The sequence below is a fragment of the Amblyomma americanum genome, chromosome 4 (assembly GCF_052857255.1).
Source record: "Amblyomma americanum isolate KBUSLIRL-KWMA chromosome 4, ASM5285725v1, whole genome shotgun sequence".
In the NCBI taxonomy this organism is placed as follows: domain Eukaryota; kingdom Metazoa; phylum Arthropoda; class Arachnida; order Ixodida; family Ixodidae; genus Amblyomma; species Amblyomma americanum.
The window spans coordinates 196498214-196515867 of record NC_135500.1 but is presented as its reverse complement, the minus strand read 5'-3'; the positions used below and the strand labels follow the sequence as shown (position 1 = coordinate 196515867).

General features: G+C 45.9%; 1 protein-coding gene across 1 annotated transcript in view; it reads right to left on the bottom strand.

The window, feature by feature from the left end:
- The window catches only part of LOC144128974 (beta-galactosidase-like), a 29273-nt gene extending 12420 nt beyond the window's left edge, over nucleotides 1-16853 (bottom strand). The window contains exons 1-11 of the mRNA XM_077662822.1: nucleotides 16666-16853; nucleotides 13008-13168; nucleotides 9331-9481; nucleotides 8576-8639; nucleotides 8377-8471; nucleotides 6338-6539; nucleotides 4608-4797; nucleotides 4427-4470; nucleotides 3727-3845; nucleotides 1373-1447; nucleotides 87-173 (exon numbers count right to left, since the gene is read on the bottom strand). Of these exons, the coding sequence (XP_077518948.1) occupies nucleotides 87-173; nucleotides 1373-1447; nucleotides 3727-3845; nucleotides 4427-4470; nucleotides 4608-4797; nucleotides 6338-6539; nucleotides 8377-8471; nucleotides 8576-8639; nucleotides 9331-9481; nucleotides 13008-13168; nucleotides 16666-16734 (1257 nt within the window). The 5' untranslated portion in view covers nucleotides 16735-16853. The remainder of the gene's footprint in view (nucleotides 1-86; nucleotides 174-1372; nucleotides 1448-3726; nucleotides 3846-4426; nucleotides 4471-4607; nucleotides 4798-6337; nucleotides 6540-8376; nucleotides 8472-8575; nucleotides 8640-9330; nucleotides 9482-13007; nucleotides 13169-16665) is intronic.
- Nucleotides 16854-17654: the final 801 nt, after the last annotated feature.

The window sequence follows — 17654 nt, the reverse complement described above, 5'->3', positions numbered from 1 at the left end:
ATTCTAATGCACAGCACTCGCGGCCCAGGTCTTGCACACACAGGTGCACATCACAAAGTAACGGGGAGATTATGCGCGTATCTTACCTGGTTGATCTTCTCAAATGACAGAGGTTTCTCCGAATGTGTGGTGACATGGGCGTAGATGGCCCGAATATCGGTTACGTTGTACAGCTAGAAAAAAAGGAGGGTGCTGGAAATGGGTATTGGTTCAGTTTTACCAGCGCTTGAGAAAGCTAGCCACGACATAAAAGAGATTTATTTTATAAAGATTTTTTTCCAGTTCTATTGTTTCGCAACTCCACTATTACTGTCGCATTTGACGTTGGAACTGACAGCACAAAAGCATATCTGTAGTCGGGTGCAGTGTTAATGACGCAGCTGCCTAATGGCGAAGAAGATGAAAAAGGATCTCGGAAAGTAACCGCTCCAGGTCAGGACCTGCTCGCATGCAACATTTGCTCTAAGGTGAATGATAGTTGGAAAAGTGCTTTAATGGCAGTTGTCTTTTCTAAAATGTCACATTTCTTTCTATTACTGCGACTTCTGACGCGTCATATATTTAAAAATACTCGTGCATGAAAAAGTTCACAGGCCAGTTACCATGAATTTGATTCAGTGATAGTGCTTGCAGTGGTGAATAGAATATATCTTATTCATTATTATTCATTCACATCTCTGGTAGAAGCGTGGTTTTTGGTTTGTGTTCAATGAACAAAACTGTAGCTCAATGCTTGTTGTGTTCGTGTCTGTTACTTTGTCTTTCATCTTCTGCTATGCTGAAGCTTTGTTCTATTGGAGAGTGCCCGCGGCGACACTCGAAAATGGTGACGTCACTGTGTTCGGACTACTAAGTGTGGCGCGTAACAGTGACGCCGTGAGCGATGCCACTGCGTGCTGACCAATGAGCGCGGAGCGGTGTTACGCCAATGCCACAGTATTGAAAAAAAATGTCCTTAATAGAGACATTTAGCACTGTGCGCACCGGTACCGCTTACCGCCTAGCGCGCACCGTCAGTGCGCATGAGCAGATCGCCTTGGGGGCTCCAGATGGCGCCACGTGCTAGCCACCGACGAGCACTGACGCGTCGGGACCAATCAGCGCGTTCGAATTGGCAGGGCGCGATGCACTACAGCATTGCGCGATATATGCTGAAAGTCTCTAATAGCTGCCGCTGTAAAAGAACAACGTGCGGTTTGTTCGCTTTCATGGATCGAACGCAGCGTGTTCTACATTTTCTTCGCCTCGTTCTCGTACGGTGCTGACGACGTGGTCATGCTGTTTTTAAGTCACTCAGGAATGAAGCTGCCTTAAAAGGCTACGTGTTCCTGCGGTGCAATGTTACTTTAGGGCTCCTGCATTGCGAACTCACCCTTTCTAGCTTGATCTTCCCCAGCGCCATCTTCTTTTTGGGTTTCGGCACAGGAGTGGATGGCACAGCGATGTACTGCGCATATGAAGATGGCGACATGCTTGTACCAGCTCTTTTTTGGCGTGCTTTTTTGAAGCTTGCGTTGCGGGAGGTGTTCGAGTACTCGCCAAGGCAGAGAATAGAAGACATCAAAAAGGTGCAGAAAAAGTGGCTACAAAAGCCTCGTTTCCAGACCACTTCAACACGAGCCTATAGCACAGGTATTGTGCAGTAAAGCGAGGAGCAGAGGCTTTGTTCCTGTTTTGCATATTTTCTCTTATTAGCATGCTCATGGTACAAGGTTTGTGAGACCACAATAGCATCATGCGAGCGGCCAGTGCTCTGGTGACATGCCTCCTAAATGATTTACTTGGATGACATTTCCTAATGTCAAAGGTTGCATGTCTGTCAGGAAAAAAGTGCTTTTCACCATTTAAACAAACCGTGTCTTTCTGAGATGTGATTTTCTTAGGCATCATATTATATCTGTAGTAATAACTTAATAGCAGGCCGAAACACTAAGTTTATAATAGACTTGAAGCTCGTACCTCTGCCTCACTTCCACAAATCCCCGCACCCCCCCCCCCCCTATTTTTTGAAGGCAAAAACAAAAACAAATGAAGTAGCTCGCTTCTGTGGTCATCAAAGGGATAATGAAATGCTCAGTATTTTATTTTTGCGGTGCTTCCGGAACTGCACCTGTGAGGCAGGCAGCAGGATCAACATTGAGGAATGCAAGATAAGTACTTAACCCCTGCCTTTCCTTGCCACCTAGTGCACACTGCGCAAGAGTGCTTGGCCTGAAAGGCTGCAACTGCGGAGCAACAGCGAAAACACGTTATGTCACCTACGACACCGAAAAAAAATATAAGGTGACACTTGGATTGAATCTTAAACAAATTACTCTTGCAAAATCACTATCTAGGCACATTTAGCATTTAATAATTCGTTCATTTATTTGCAACGTACCTGTGGCTTGAAGACCAAGCAAAAGGGCCAAAACTTACTGCTCTTTATTCTGTTTCTTGCATTAATTCAAAATGTTGTTATTTATTGTTCTTTAATAACAATTCTATTCATAATATCACTTCTGTTCTGTATGGCTACAAGACTGGCGAAAATTTAAATCGCATGGCTACTTATGGCTTCTTTTGGCAGTTTTTGCTCCTTCTAAAATGTGCCCAAAGGCAACCGTAGGTGCGCCCCCAGTGGGTGGCTGTCTATGGGATATTTGCGGGCGTAATGCGGGCACTCGGGCTGCTTGTCCGGACTCGACACAAAGGGGAGCTAATCACCCTTCCTTCTATTCTTCTCGTTTCCCGATTGGGTCAGTCCAAGTGACGTTTGGATTTTTGTTTCGGCGAGAGGTCGCAAGCGGGAAATGAATGGAGAGTCCGTAATCGATCCTGGCAGCAACAAAGTATACGGACGCCGTGTTTTTTGCTCCCGGTTCTCTAGTCTTTACCAGTGGGCCAAGAATGCGGGCAGTGAAATGCGGCCCTTGAAGTCTTTTCCTTTTTGTTTTATTTAATAAGTAAGCACATACTGCAAATACAACTATTTTTGCTGCAGCCATGATCTGAACGGAGTCCTGTCGCCCGCCTGTGCGGCGTTGATTCTTTAGGGCGGTTGGGGCTAGCTGGCCCGGCGTTCTATAAACATAAGAACAGCTGAAAGGAAGGGGTACGGAAAAGGAGCACTTTTCTGTGCCCGATCCTCTGCGCAGTTTTTATGTTTATGGGCTGAAGCTCTACATTCGTAAGGGCCTGAGTTGGCTGGTTCTCCGTCCTCAGCGACCAATGCTGGTGGCGGCGTGCGATTAGTCATAGACGTGCGACCCGTGTCGTGTAGATGTGCTGCGCGCATTCCCCAACCTCTTTCGTGCTGCGTCACGCAATTCAGCCCTTCGGGTGGCCGTGCGACTCACTATCTCCCATAGATGCACTGTCACGCGTGTGTGGTCCTTGCTTTGACCGCAAGGCTCCTCAAGGCCGCTTAAGGGTGCGGCGAAAGGAGTACGGGTGGTACTGAGGTTTCTGGATTAGTGTACTGTTTTTTTTTAATACGGAATACCATGTAATAAACACTTGTGCTCTAAATTAACTGCGCCTTCCTTCCAACGGCGCGAGAGGGCAAGCGCGCGGTGAACGCTGGCTGCACCTTGAGTTGGCTCTAGCCCGAAGCCGCATTATGTGGGCGAAACGCTCCTAACGCTCTCTTGCATTCCACAATATCTAAACATTCGTTTCTAAGAGTCATGCTCATCTATTTCAGTGTTACTGGTACGATCTTCGTTACTTGCATAATATGGTTACCTTGGAGATGACATTTCGGATTGCGATAAACTTGTCTGTGGGGTCGCCGGCTTCCGTCATGGGCGCATCGTAGTCATAACTTGTTATAATTGGTTGGAATGCAGGGTCATCATCATGGGCTGTGTTCACAGAAAATGGCGAAAAAATAACAACTTCTGTTTAGAGCAACCAGCACTCAATTCATGCAGAAGAGAAACAGGGAGGAGGTGCTCAAGGTCTAGTTGGAGAATTAACCGTACAGAACTCGACACCACATCATCCAAATACACATGGTCAATATGATCAGCCAGCCTACCTGTACGCTGCAGAGCTAATTCCTCTCCCATTTATATCCATTATCTGTGTGTTGCGCCAGCTTCAGCCGCCCTGCCCAGAATGTAGTTCTACTCATTACGCTCTATTGTATTTTTTACTACTGCAATTAGTCACTATCCTCTATAATTACACCTGTCTCGAGGGCATAATAAATGAAAATAAATTGATAAACAAGAAATTTTCCAATCTCATCACCCTCTTTACTCCCTGCCACTTACGACAGTATGACACTGTACTCAAATTTTAGCTAGCTCTCATTGATTTCCAAATGCATTACGTTTAGAACAGGGTCTGACTCCCACTTATATACTAGCATTGCTAATAAGTACTAATGAACAGGTCGGACTGGCACTGCAAGCGAGGTAGAGGCTTATTGTCATCTTACCGCCTGCCTTATAGCCGAACGATGTTCCTCCGTGAAACATGTACCTGCAAATCAATCAATAAATAAATAAATAAATAAATAAATAAATAAATAAATAAATAAATAAATAAATAAATAAATAAATAAATAAATAAATAAATAAATAAATAAATAAATAAATCAAAGTTGCTTGGGCACCCACAGGATGACAGAGGCGTTCATGCTTAGTATTTTGTCTAGATGGCGCACGATTTTGTTCGTGTCGGTCGCATTGTGTTCATCCGCCCAATGGTCGAACCAGCCTGTGTAGAATTCCGTGTTCACCAGCGGTCCGCGCTCCTGGTACCGGCGCAAGGTCTCGAACGCTTTCTCGACGTCTTCGATTTTGAGTTCTGGAAAACAGATGTGATGAAGGAAACCACTTGGCGACACTGAAGTAACGATCGCGTTAAACGCTCGACACGCTCGCTACTAGGTGTTTGAGCCTACGCCCAGCAAACTTCACTCAGTCGTTTCCTTGCAGTTGGAGCTCCACGGCCGGACAAGCGGCTTACGTGCATTGCGCATTACAGGTCCTGACCAAGTCTACGTGCAATTATGAAAATCCTGTAAGGGTAACTGAAAAAGGATTACATTTTCTGCCGCTTGGTTTCCAATCCACGCACTTTTGTCTCCTGGCGTTACAGTCTTAGAGTGAAAACGTGATTTTGGGGCAGCGCAGTGCGTCCGTTGAGGCCGCGCATCAAAGCGAAGTGGCAGACAACGCGAATCACCCACACAGGTCTCTCTGCGGGGGCGCCACTTTGCTTCGATGCGCGGCTGGTGCGGCCGCGTTGAGTGCAATGGAGCGCCGATGAGCGCGGTCACTACACTGTGAGTGTACCTCCCGGTGCATTTAATTTGCATTTATATCAGTTGGCTAATTGTGTTTATCCTTATTTAAAGCGTTTTTGGTGGCCGGCTGAGGGCTGTCTTAGTACATGGCTTGTATGCTGTTCTCTTGCAGAATATCAGCAAGCTCCTGTCTATTGTTTGAAAGAGCCCGGTGAGTGCAGTGCAACGCATGCCCTTTCACCTTAAGTTGGCCTAGACAGACACGCTGTCTAACAATTTTCACTACTTCACCGCATATTTTAAAACGTTTCTCTTGCTTCTTGCTCGCCAGCTTGGCTTGCCGATGCACGAGAGCGACAGCTCGTTTTATTCTAGGCTAATAAGGTCGGAGTGGAAACAAATAAACGCTGCATTGTTCCGCCCTGCTAGGGTTACGTGTTTCATTACTGCAGTTCCTCAGATTGTTGAGCGCTGCTTAAGCTTTCTTTGTGTTAATTTTTAAGTTTAACATTGTGCTTTGCCTTTGTAGGGCCTCAATATTCCTCTAGAATTCATTTTGTGAGTTACCTAAAGGTGAATGTCATCAGCAAATAGGAAGTTATAGAGCTTCCTATGAACTCTTACCGCAGCTAATCTCCCTCCAACCATATGAGTACATTTGAGTGGACATACAGTGAGTTACTCTTTATCCCGCATTCTTTCTGAGCGGCATTTAATTCATTTCCTTTGGTGTAGCATTAGTCCCTGCCAATATATATTCACGAGAACATAAACCGCAAATTTAGACCACAAGTAGACAACAAGTCTCAATGACACCTAAGAGGGAGTCTTCTGAGCGCGCAACCTGTCTTAATTGGCACTGCCAGGAAAGAGAATCGACATATGCTGACAATGGCCGCGAGAAAACAAAATCCATGTCGTTATAGACCACTGAACAGTAAGATTTTTAAGGAAGTGAAACTGTAGTCAAGATTTTTTACATGTTTAACACGTAATTATTTGCGTAATTTTTTTACCCGTAATTTATAACAATGTTTCCACGTGGTCAGCGGAAGTTACCGAGGGCGCTACCTTTGCGCTTTTCTCCTGTTTTGTTACCTGTGCCAAAATCGACGGTTGTGAAGACATCGTCGACTTTGCCGCACCTCACTTGTTCATCAGAGGGGCCGTCAGTGGTGTAGAGAATGAGATCGTTGCCCAGATGACTGCGCACCAGATCCCTCAGGCGCGTTGTGTACGAGGAGTCGCACGTGCCATAGCTGCCGTATGCTTGCTTGAAGCTGCCGTATTCGTTCTCGATCTGCAGGAAGTAGCAGACGGCAACATACACCTGTCAGACGCCTCTCGATTTTTACTGTCCTGGCCTTTGACACCTTAGTGGATTTGGAAGAGTCAAGCTCGTCGTACGGTAACTGCCATTTTTGGCTCATAGGACGAGTCCAGTTTGCCCTGTGTTCTGTGGCACTCTGCATTCGGTTTAAGGCAAGTTGGGATTGGATTGGAGAAAGTTTATTGGTCTAAATGATCACTGGGGTGGGATTAATGGCCCCCTTAACGGGGGGCGACGTTGCCCACCCAGCCCGCAAGCTTGACTAGCGTGTTCTTGTCCGGCTCCCTCAGAAGCCAAAGCCCGGCCTACCGGTTGGGAGCCGGTAGAAAGTCTTTTGGAGGTGGATTTTCCTTACAGTTCCAAAGGATGTGTTCATCGGTTGCTATGTTACCACAATGTAAGCATTTGGGATCGATGGGTCGTTTGGTTACTTTAGACAGAAGAATGGGGGTCGGGACTGTCCCAGTTTGGGCTCTACGTAGGTTCCTGGCTTGCTCGTTCAAAGCATTTTCTTGGTTTCCCGACAGATGGTAGCACGGGTACTAAATGACGATTTTGGTACCAATTTTGAAAAAAAAAAGGATGTCAGTTGAGGGGGTTATTTGGACGTTTGACCACGTACGGTTGTTTTCTAGCCATAGCGTTTTTATTACGCCAGCATCATGTGGGTGCATGTATATGTGGATCGTGATCGCGTCGTCACTCACTCTCTTGACCCTGTGATGGGGAAGGTAAGTCGCCTACAGCGGCACTTTGAAGAACCTTGCGTACGTCGCCGCGAACGCGAGCACAAACGCAGTTTGCATGAAGGTCCAGAGTTGCAAGCCGTTGAAGCAGAGCGACACAGTGTAAGGTGAGGGGACCTTAACGTGTGAGCTGGCGATGAGACAACGGCGCCAGGATCGGGAAGTGCGCTCCCACGAAGCCAAAGCCGTCGGAGACAGGAGAGCCACGATGGTGCTACTCGGACGTTTTAGAGTCAGTTTAGTGCAAACCCGCTCCGCTCTGTGTGTTCGGTCAGCGACAGACAGTCGATGTTGCAGTGAAAATCATGGTTAAATGCACGCTGAACTACATTATTCATCCGTTACATCACAGGGAGACCAGGGTTATATCCTTGCCACATGGAAAAAAAATTAATGCCAGCCAGTGCTTACTGGCTTAAGTTTTAATGGTATTTGCTCGGTGCCGTGTGCGCCGCTTTAATGACATTAGCTTTATCATTCGAAACTTACTGAGTTCGCCAGTCGTACGCCCGAGAAATACGTGCTCGCGGGACCATTTCACACGCAGAAAAATCGTGTGACATTGTTTTAATAACAGCTTCCTATCAAGCAGCAAATAGTTCATTGGTAGCTTTTAGTCAGATGAGGCACCTCTATTGCAATTTCAATGCAAATTTCGCCATATTTACCGCAATTCCGACTTATGTGCTGACAGGAATTTCCTGCAAAATAATCTTAAAATTGCATTTGGGCTCAAATGACGAGATATTATGCTCATGAGCACTGCTTACATTTAGATAAAGTTTCTCACTAGCTTGCAGACTTTATCGTCATCATGACCTGCGTATAATGACATTAAATATGCACGTGTAGTACCAACTCTGAAAATAACGGCATCAACAAACTGTAGGCACTCGCCGTCCTTACTTGTGCGCGGGTGGCATGGGCATTAAGCTACCATGTAATGCTGAAATTAGCAGCAATTTTGATGGTCAGCTGGTAATATTTCCTATACCACCATGCTAAAAAACTAGCCGAAAAAGAATGCCGCGCTTTGCGCGCGGTCAATATGCGCCCTCTACCTGAACAGCGACAATGGGCCCTCCATTGGCGTAGAGGAGTGGGCGCAACAGTGGAAGGAGCTTGGAGAAGTACCTCTTCACGTACTCAAGGTAGGCTGAAAGATGACGAAAAGGAAGAAGAAATTAAGAAAGAAAAGCTGGCAGGCCAGGATGCTAGTCGAATCGGTCCATGAAAATACGCAATACAATTACATCTTACCTGGATCTCTACTCCTGAGTCCAATGGAAGCATTTTTTGACAGTAACCAGTAAGGAAACCCACCCTACAAGGAGTAAGGATTGTACATGAGACTACACAATTATATCAATGTAAAAGAATGTCACAAAAACAACAAACTTGTCCACTCACAGGCGTGAAACATCGCAGGCCATAAATATTATTCCTAATTCTTTGTAAAATAAAACACCTCCTTCACTTTTTCACAATAGCTACCGCACTCATCCAAACGCCGTCACGCATGAACCGATATCTGTGGCAACCGTCACCGCTGCCGGAGCGGCAGCTATACACTAGCGTGGCCCCACGCACTTCAGACACTGCAGCTGTGGGATTGGAACTTTTGCGACGGACTGTGAGCGCGGATCCGCACGCTTGTGCGTATGACTTTGCAGCACAGACTCGTACGTAGAAAGAAATACACTCCCGCCTTCCACAAGCGCAGAATAAAAGTTGTTCACTCCGTATGTTCCCGGCAAAATCTGGAGTGCGCTGAGTTTCTTTGTGCTCGCCAATGCGGCGCTCTTAATCTTCGCGTTGGCATAGGTTATCGATAACATATGAAAATTATGTGAAAATAGAGGAACGGTATCCCGCGCTACCATGCCTGCGTTGTAGATTTAAGCGTGATAGAGGCCCACCGAGTAAGCAGTATACCTCCACCGCCACTAACCCCCTACACTTAATTCCTGTTTTCGTCATAATTTTAGACTGGCAACGAAGTCTCTTCCACCCACCAGGTCTCTTTCGGCGCAGATGTAGGGGCCAGGCCTGAGGAAGACGAGGAATCCGTGCTTCTGGGCCAGTTTCAAAAAGTGCACAATGTCCTGCTGTCCTTTGAAGACAAACTGGCCCTCTTCGGGCTCGTGGCTGCTCCATTCGACGTAGCTGCATTTGCCGCGATACACGTGGTCACAGCGTTGTTGCATGTTGAGCTTGTTTCGAAAACGTACTCTCCTTGAGACACAACTTAGCTGCCGACTGCAGAGGCAGTGCTCTTGGCTTATGTAACAACTCTCTTCGCGTACATTTGCGAGTAAAATGGTTAGCACAAGTGATCGATCGCTGGAGCGAAATAATCTCCATTCCCACGCCTCAGTTCACAAAAACGCTAATATAACAAAAATGAAAGGCCTTAGCCAATCCTTAGTACTGCGCTGATTTAGCAGAACGTCATCACATGCAAATATTTTGTTCTTTTTTTCCCGCTCAGCTGGTCGTCTGTCACGTGTGCTAATCTTTTTTACTCGGCCTGCTTTAGCTCCGTGTTGCGAACTTGATGTTGTTGACTATAAAGTTGCTTTCATTGGTTATATATCGATGTTCAAAGACAATGCAGGGACGCACTGAACGGTTGGTGGCTGCCGCGCTAGCTGACGCCATCTATGATCTTCACTCTATACTTGGCTGCGTTTGAGTTTCTGCGCGAAATTACGAAGATGGCGTCATCTTCGTCGTCCACAGGAATGGGTCTTTTGTATCTGTAGTGTACCGCTCAAAATTCAGAGGGTGGTACGCGCCCGGTAAATAAAAACCGTACGAGACACCGGGTAGGCCATGTGTTCCCAAAACTTTCGGCTTGAAGCAAGAATCTCAGAGCATTCGAAACCTTAAGAATGGTATAAGCCAATTTCTTATAACGTTACGAATGTGTTTATGGCGTGGCAGTGTGTTCCGAATACGAATGTTTGGGGTGCCATCCGTAAAACGCATCCTGCTTTAGAAGTTGACAATTGTATAAGTAGTAATTCGAGCTTGAAACGCACAAGCGCTAAATTTTGCCGTAGTGAATTATTTGGCCACACAACGCACGTTATCTACCACGAAACGAAGTCTCACTGCATGGACGCTTATGAATTCCAGCCTGTGCCTTGACCATATATTGACCCTGTGTCGTGAATTCGCGACATATTGTTTTCACGCCGTGTATTCAATGCTATTCGCTGTAATTACCGACGTCACAGCGGCCGCCATTTTGTTTTCTGGAGCACTGCGAAAGGCCGCTGGAATTCCTGAAGAAGTTATCCCCTCCTTCTCCGACCAGTACTGCTGAAGCTACGCACTGGACAAGAAAATAGCGCATGTGACGTCACGCGAATACCCAGCTTTTCTGACATCAACAGCTAGCGTCATCTGCTGGCCACATGTAACGAACACAGTGTAAGCGAATGCGGATGTCTTTAACTTGTAGCTTTAGATTAGTGGAGATTTTGACGAGATTCTGCTCGAACATAGTGATTATTACGGCCAAATCTTCCTCCTGGCTGCAAAATCTGACCTATGAGATGCTTGTAGTCAAAGGTTGGACAGCATACCGTTTGGTCAGGAATTATGGTGACGACGAGTACTGGTCACTGGCCAAGGTCAATAAGGATGAAAATTTTAACGTTTCGGGAACACTGCGGCTCCCTTGTTCACTATGAGCCGTAGTGCTCCAGAAACGTCAAAATTTTGATCTTTATTGACTTCGACCAGTGACCAGTACTCCTCATCACTATGATATGTTTCCCACACCAACTGGTTCTGACAGCTATAGAAAATCAATGTAATGCACCCAACATTTGAAAATTCCCGGGATGGTTTGAGTGTTTAGCGCCGCATGGCACGTGGGGAACCGATAAAATAAGAAATTGGTGGTGGTTTAGCACTGGTTAAACCTGGAGTGACGCGATAGCTACGATTGGCCGAGTGGAACTTGCTCAGTTCAATTGCAAAGTCCGTCCTTTCGCCGCTCCGTTTTGCTGGGCGTTCCTTCTTCATCTTCGTCCTACTTGACACGGCGCATGCGCACAGCTGTGGCAGCTCGGTTCCGCGCCGCCGGCAGCAGCAGCTGCTCTGCACCACGTGGCTTGTCACGTGACCAACCACGTGACGAACCACTTGATCAGCCACGGCGCCGCGCCACTGGCAGCTGCTCCGCACCACGTGAACAACCACGTGACAGCGTGGCGGCGCAGCCACGGCGTGGTGGTGCCGCCGCCGCCACGTTGAAGGCTCGAAATGCTATCGTAATGTAACTATCGCTACAAAATTGGCGGTGGTTTAGCTCTGGTTGAACCTGGATTGACGCGATAGCTACAGCCGGCCGAGTGGAACTTGCTCAGTTGAATTGCAAAGTCTTTCGCCGCTCTGCTTCGCTGGGCGTTCCTTCTTCATCTTCGTCCCACTTGACACGGCACATGCGCACAGCTGTGGCAGTTCGGTTTCGCCGGCGCGCCGCACCGCCGGCAGCAACAGCTGTTCCGCATCACGTGACCAGCCACATTGACCAGCCATGTGGCTGGTCAGATGACCAACCAAGTTACAGCGTGGCGGCGCAGCCACAGGGTGGCGGCGCCACGCTGAAGGCTCGAAATGCTACCGCAATGTAGCTATTGCTACAAAAGCGGTTTGTCCAGATTTCCTGGGCGTCTATAATGATTGATGTTACCGTGGTCTCAAAAACCAGGGCTCTCTGGTGAAGCCAATTGGTGCCACTACGGGCAAATTGTCTGAAGAAAAAGGGGGCGCGAATGTGCTATTTTCACTCAGCGTCTAATTATTAAATACTACATCTCGTTTTCTGACAAATGTTGCAAGGAAAACAGGAACACATTTTTTGGATAAAAAAAACTGTTGAGCGTCTCTGAACTTTCGAATTGGTTCGAGGCCTTCGATTCGGACTAGGTGCACAAAATGAGAAGTGTTGCTAATTGTTAGCAGCGGTTTCTCAAATTTTGGCGGGGCAAAATAAATTTCGAAATTGGCTCTCGATAATTGGATACATTGCCTCTCACAATATGGAGGTAATCATTTTCTTATTCCTTCATTATTTGGGCACTAAAAGGTTAAACAGACACTGAAGACAACCACACCCACTTTTAGTTCATAGTAAAAGTGAATTCTACAGATCTTTCTTGATGTGTTGGCATCAATCCATGAGCAAAAAGGCAATTTGTTGCTGGGAGAATTCCACTCGATTCGAGCTCCTGACTCCAATGGCTCGTGACGCTAGTAATTTGGAATCCTTTTCCGCACTTTCCTGCGTTTTTTTGTTTGCTGTCCTACTGTTCTGATATAATTTCTGTTGTAATGGTTTCTTCGCAATGTTAATTGGCGCCGGCGTGCTAGTTGTTGATTAAATACATTTAACATAATCTTATTTTTTTCCTGATAGGCCACTAATTCCTGTGTATCACCTCATCTTGCAATACCCTCGTAATGATTGCCCTAATGATTGATTGGCCAAACGGTCGGAGCGCTGCCTCCGGCTGACATTTTACATTGGGCGAAAATGAGAATAAATAATTTTAAGGAAGAAGACAGAAGGAAAAGAGTGACAGGTGCCAATGTGTGACAGTGTTCATTACACGCAGCAATTAACGGTTGCTTGGACCACGCAATCGGAACACTAGAATGCTTAGATTAGACTCACGTCTGTATCGCGTTGAGACCGGCGGCTCTCATGGTTGCCAGCCTGTCGTTCCACTGCTGCCTGAGAGTCCTGAAGTAGTCGATGGATCCGCCCACGATTTGTATCGGCTTGCCATCCTTCAGGAATCGGTTTTCCTCGTAGTCGATCACGAAGGACTTCGACTTTTTGACCCAACAGATGTAAAAAGAAAAGGAAAAAATTGTGATACCAATGACGATATCACGAGGCTCTAGTTAGCATTAATGCAGTGGCATTCTTTGAATAGATCTTTTCAGTTCCTTCGATCGGCTTGTAAATTTCTCTTTCCTTCAGCTTCTGATACAGCTCAAGGAAGCTTTTGAGCTCAAGGTTGCCAAGGTTTTGAGCTCAAACAGCTCAAGGTTGCTTTTGAGATGCTGACTTGCGCGTTCTATGGTAGAGAAGGTAAAATTATCTCTTCCGTGGTTCATTATAGGGGCGCAGCACACAGAGTCTTCTCTATTTGAGAGCAGTTTGTAATTACTAAGGCGTTCTCAGGAAAAGTGGACATTATTTGCACGTTGTAATTATTATTATTAGTAGTAGCACTTTATTACTAAGACAGCTAAACTTTAAAATATGAGCTAGTGGTTTCTGAAATAAATTGTTTATCGTGCTCTTTTAATGGTCAGAAAGTGTGCTTCAATTCAGAATAGCGTATGTATAATAACAGACAGGTAATAACTCGACATAGAGGGCAATTATTCGATGTAAGCTTTATTCTTAATAAAACTAGATCCTATGGTTGTTTCTGGACGTGTCGGTGTTTGTATGGCAGCTAAAGACGAGTTTATTACATAGAAAATAAATTAATAAATTTTCCTAACCCTGTATTAAACTGATGACGTCTACACCGAAAAGAATGCCATTATCACACTTTTGAAATGAAAGGCGATTTAGTCTAGCCTCTTAAGTCCGCCACAAAAAAAAAAAGTGCGTCGACGCAGCGCGGTTCACCTGCGCAGTCGGTCGTGTTTGGCAGGCGACACTCGTATTTTATTTTTTTACAGCTTTTTCTAGTACATAAAAACTCCACTTCGCAGAAAGTAGCGTTTTTGCAGTTATAATGCCGTGCCCTATCGATACGGTTCAAGATCAGTTCGTTCCATAGAGTTTCTTACTATTAACTAGAGGGGAAGCTGGCGCCCCACCTATAGGAGTTTGCATGGAGCTTCCTCGAGACCACCTGTACCACCATGGGCGCTCTAAGCATCATGGGGCGGAGAGCTACCGACTGCAGAACTTCAACTTTTGGACAAAAAATAATGAAAAAACAAACGTTGTTCAATAATCAAGAATGTCCTATCATTCAACATCCTGTCTATAAATCGCAACAGACAAGCAGAAAAGCATGTAAATGCAAAGTTTGCCCAAAATAAGCGATGGCTTGCTCTCGTATTCGCCAAGCATTGCAGACCACAAAAGCCAATATTTCGTGCTTAACAGGCGCACTTTTAAAAATAAATATGGTTTAAAATAATGTTGTCGCTGAAACATTTTAAAAGGTTTTTCGACAGCATTTCGGAAAACAAAAACCTTTTATTGTAGTCGTGTGCGGTTGCGTTTTCGCTACTATGGCTTTTGCACACTACTTTTACGCCGAAGTCGTCTGCGCGCGGAGCGCGCCGTGGGTACGCAATGGGACATTTCAGTAACGCCACTTTGTGTTCCTGAAAAAACCTACTGTCCCGCACCAAGTAGCTCATCGCCCCATGATGCTTTGCGCGCCCATGGAGGTTCCGGTGCAGCGCCGCCAGCTTTCCCTCTAGTTAATAGTAAGAAACTCTATGGTTCGTCCTCGCTGTGCCTTTAAGAACAATTTTGTATCCCCCGCGTATTGGTGAGGGGTTTGATATACCAAAAATAGGTTTTGCTCATATACAGAAGGGCCGGAAACAATTTATAATCAATCGATCACATATGCAATCACCTGTAAATGTATACTATAGCAGATGTATCCTGCCCATACTCATCCATATATTAGTCCGAAACTTAGACGCTAAAGAAAAATGGCTGGTGGTTTAGCACTGTAAAGCAAGAAATGTTGTGCGGAAGCACAGGTTTATGCAGGTGGACACCACCGCTACGCACAACCCCCGTAAAAAGTGCACAGCCCAAGGGACTTGCTTGTGAGCACTGCAGCCTGCCTCGTAATGCACCCTTAGCGACTGTAATTTCTCAAAAGAGGGATGTCTTCATATCATTAATTTTCCCAAGCTATTGAATGTTACATGTCCTAGGCAGCTCCGCTAAACAGCCCAAAAGCAAATCCCTTGGACTGTATACTTTTTTCGGGGGCTGTACGTGAAAGCGCGAGTGAGGTTTCCATTGATCCAGGATGCCAGTTATGCGCGCCTTCAAGTTTTTCGTCGTCAATGCCAATTTACCCAACGTACGCCGGCAGCTTTTGCTCCAGTGACGCGTTCCTGGGGCAATCTTTTCAACGCCAACGCGTTTTGCTCTATAGTGCCATGTTTCTGCCGCAACGTTGTCCACGTCAACGCATGCAGAGCACATCTCTCTCTCTCTCTCTCTCACTACCGCCACATGTAGCTCAAAGCACGACTATTAGTTTGATAGTAGTATTAGTTAATGAAGAGATGACGTGGAATGCGCAGCGCGAGAGTGTGTTGCATTTTAGCGCAAAGTGTGCTCGGCTGTGGAAGTAGCGTAGTGCTCTCGTTCAGTGGCCAGCGAAGCTTATCTGTTCGCACCGCCGCTGGTTCGAAATCCAGTTGTGGAAATTCTACTTTTATTTATTTCTTTTGCTTGGCACGAGCCCACAAACATCGCAAGGTCTTCATCGGGGTTAACCCACCGGAATAGGGCTTTCGCACTAAAAGCGTGAAAATAGATTAAGGAGAGCGCAGCGAGCGAACTTGTAAACATTACAGGTACAATATCTGTTCAAGCTGAGTTATTTTCACAGCCGCTTTCGACTGGAATTCTATTGCGGGAGATGAAAGTGGCGAATATTATTTTGGCTCGCTAAAGGGCGAAGAAACAATACACCGCCGTAGCGGTTTTGAGGCGATGATTGAGAAGTGAAAACAAATAATTTCGGCATGCGCACTCTTACTCGAGGGGCACACAGCGCATTAGGAGGACACCTAGAAAGAAACTTCAGAATCAATTTTCACTTGACAACGTTTCGGCCTCTGAAAGTTCTTTTGACTTTGTCCCCTAAACACTCCGACATGCAAGTGCAAATAGGCTAACACTTTTCAATCAACATCTCAAAACTCCGACATTAGGAAGTCCAGAAAAGTGTAAAAGAGGTATAAATGTCGACATCCGTAAGAATAACTGATCACGTTACGTGTAATCTTTGCAGTAGAGATGCAGAGACGCAGCGACACTACGAGAATTGCTTCGCCATTTGTTGTCTATAATCTTGCCGCTGTATCTAATTTTTCGCCACATCTTAGGCCTTACATTAAGCCCCTATAATGCAGAAACGTACGTTATCGGCTGGTAAGCAGGCAAGCATAATAAACCTCGGATGTGTTTTTTTCTAGAGAAATGCTTTTCATTGAAAAGTGTCAGGTTTGTTTTTCCAAATACCCTAGTCTCAGGAATGATCGAGTCGGTTTGCGAGGCATTATGGTCTGGAAAAAGGTTTCCCATTTTTCGTACTTACGGTTCGAGCGATCATAGGTGGGGCCAGCAACGCCAATGCAAGAAATATGGAGATTGGAAAAAACTCCATCCCAGAGGAAAGCAAGCCGCCTGCGCTCTCCTTCAACAGTAGCCGAGAAAACCAGGAAGCCGCCCTCTACCAGCCTGTCTTATCGATGCCCCGCTCTTCCCCTTACCCTACCGGCCGTTCTCGCCTCCTAACCTCTTTTCCCTCCTCTCTTATCGTGAGCTGTACTTAAGCACCTCCTCTGATTCTGCTCACAAAAGTCCAAGGCCTATTCATGGATCGGGTGTCCTTTTTGAGCTTTGCTAGGCATCGCAAGCGCTGGCGTAATGTGCTGCAGTCACGACTTTTTTTCAAGAAAAAAAAATGAACTAAAAGATAAATTACTAACGCTTCTTTCGAGGCTGCACCTGCGGGTTGAAGAGCACCTGCCAAATGCAGAGTGCTAACGTTGCAAGGCGTTCTGTATTGCAACTACCTTCGTATGCACGAAAGTGCCACGAAGAGCTACGAAGGCTACGAAGAGATACGAAGGCTGACTCTGTTATCTTCTTTTATGGTGATAAAATCTCGGTTTGTTTGTATGCGCTCAATTTGAAGGGAATTACGGCCAGAAGTATGTTCCAGAAAAGTGAACATATTAGCGCACAGTTTCAGCTTGTGTTCTATAATCAACAACTTTTCTTTTGTAACGTAGGAAGGCAACGCGACAAGTAGATGTACAGTGTTCAACCCCACAAAAAGCACTGATGACATTGAGCCAGAAATATATGGCGTAGCGATGATGGTTAGCGCGATAGTTTTCGTTAGTTATACGCCGTCGATGCTCAAGAGCCTAAACTTATTCTTTCAAGGAAGACAATGTCTTGTTCACAATGCCTAGTATGGTGCGCAGACTTCAGAAATATGAGACCCAGCTGTTTTATTTTACCAATGTGCGCTTATGCGCTTAAAAGCGGCGATATCCAGACATCGCCCAAGCTCTT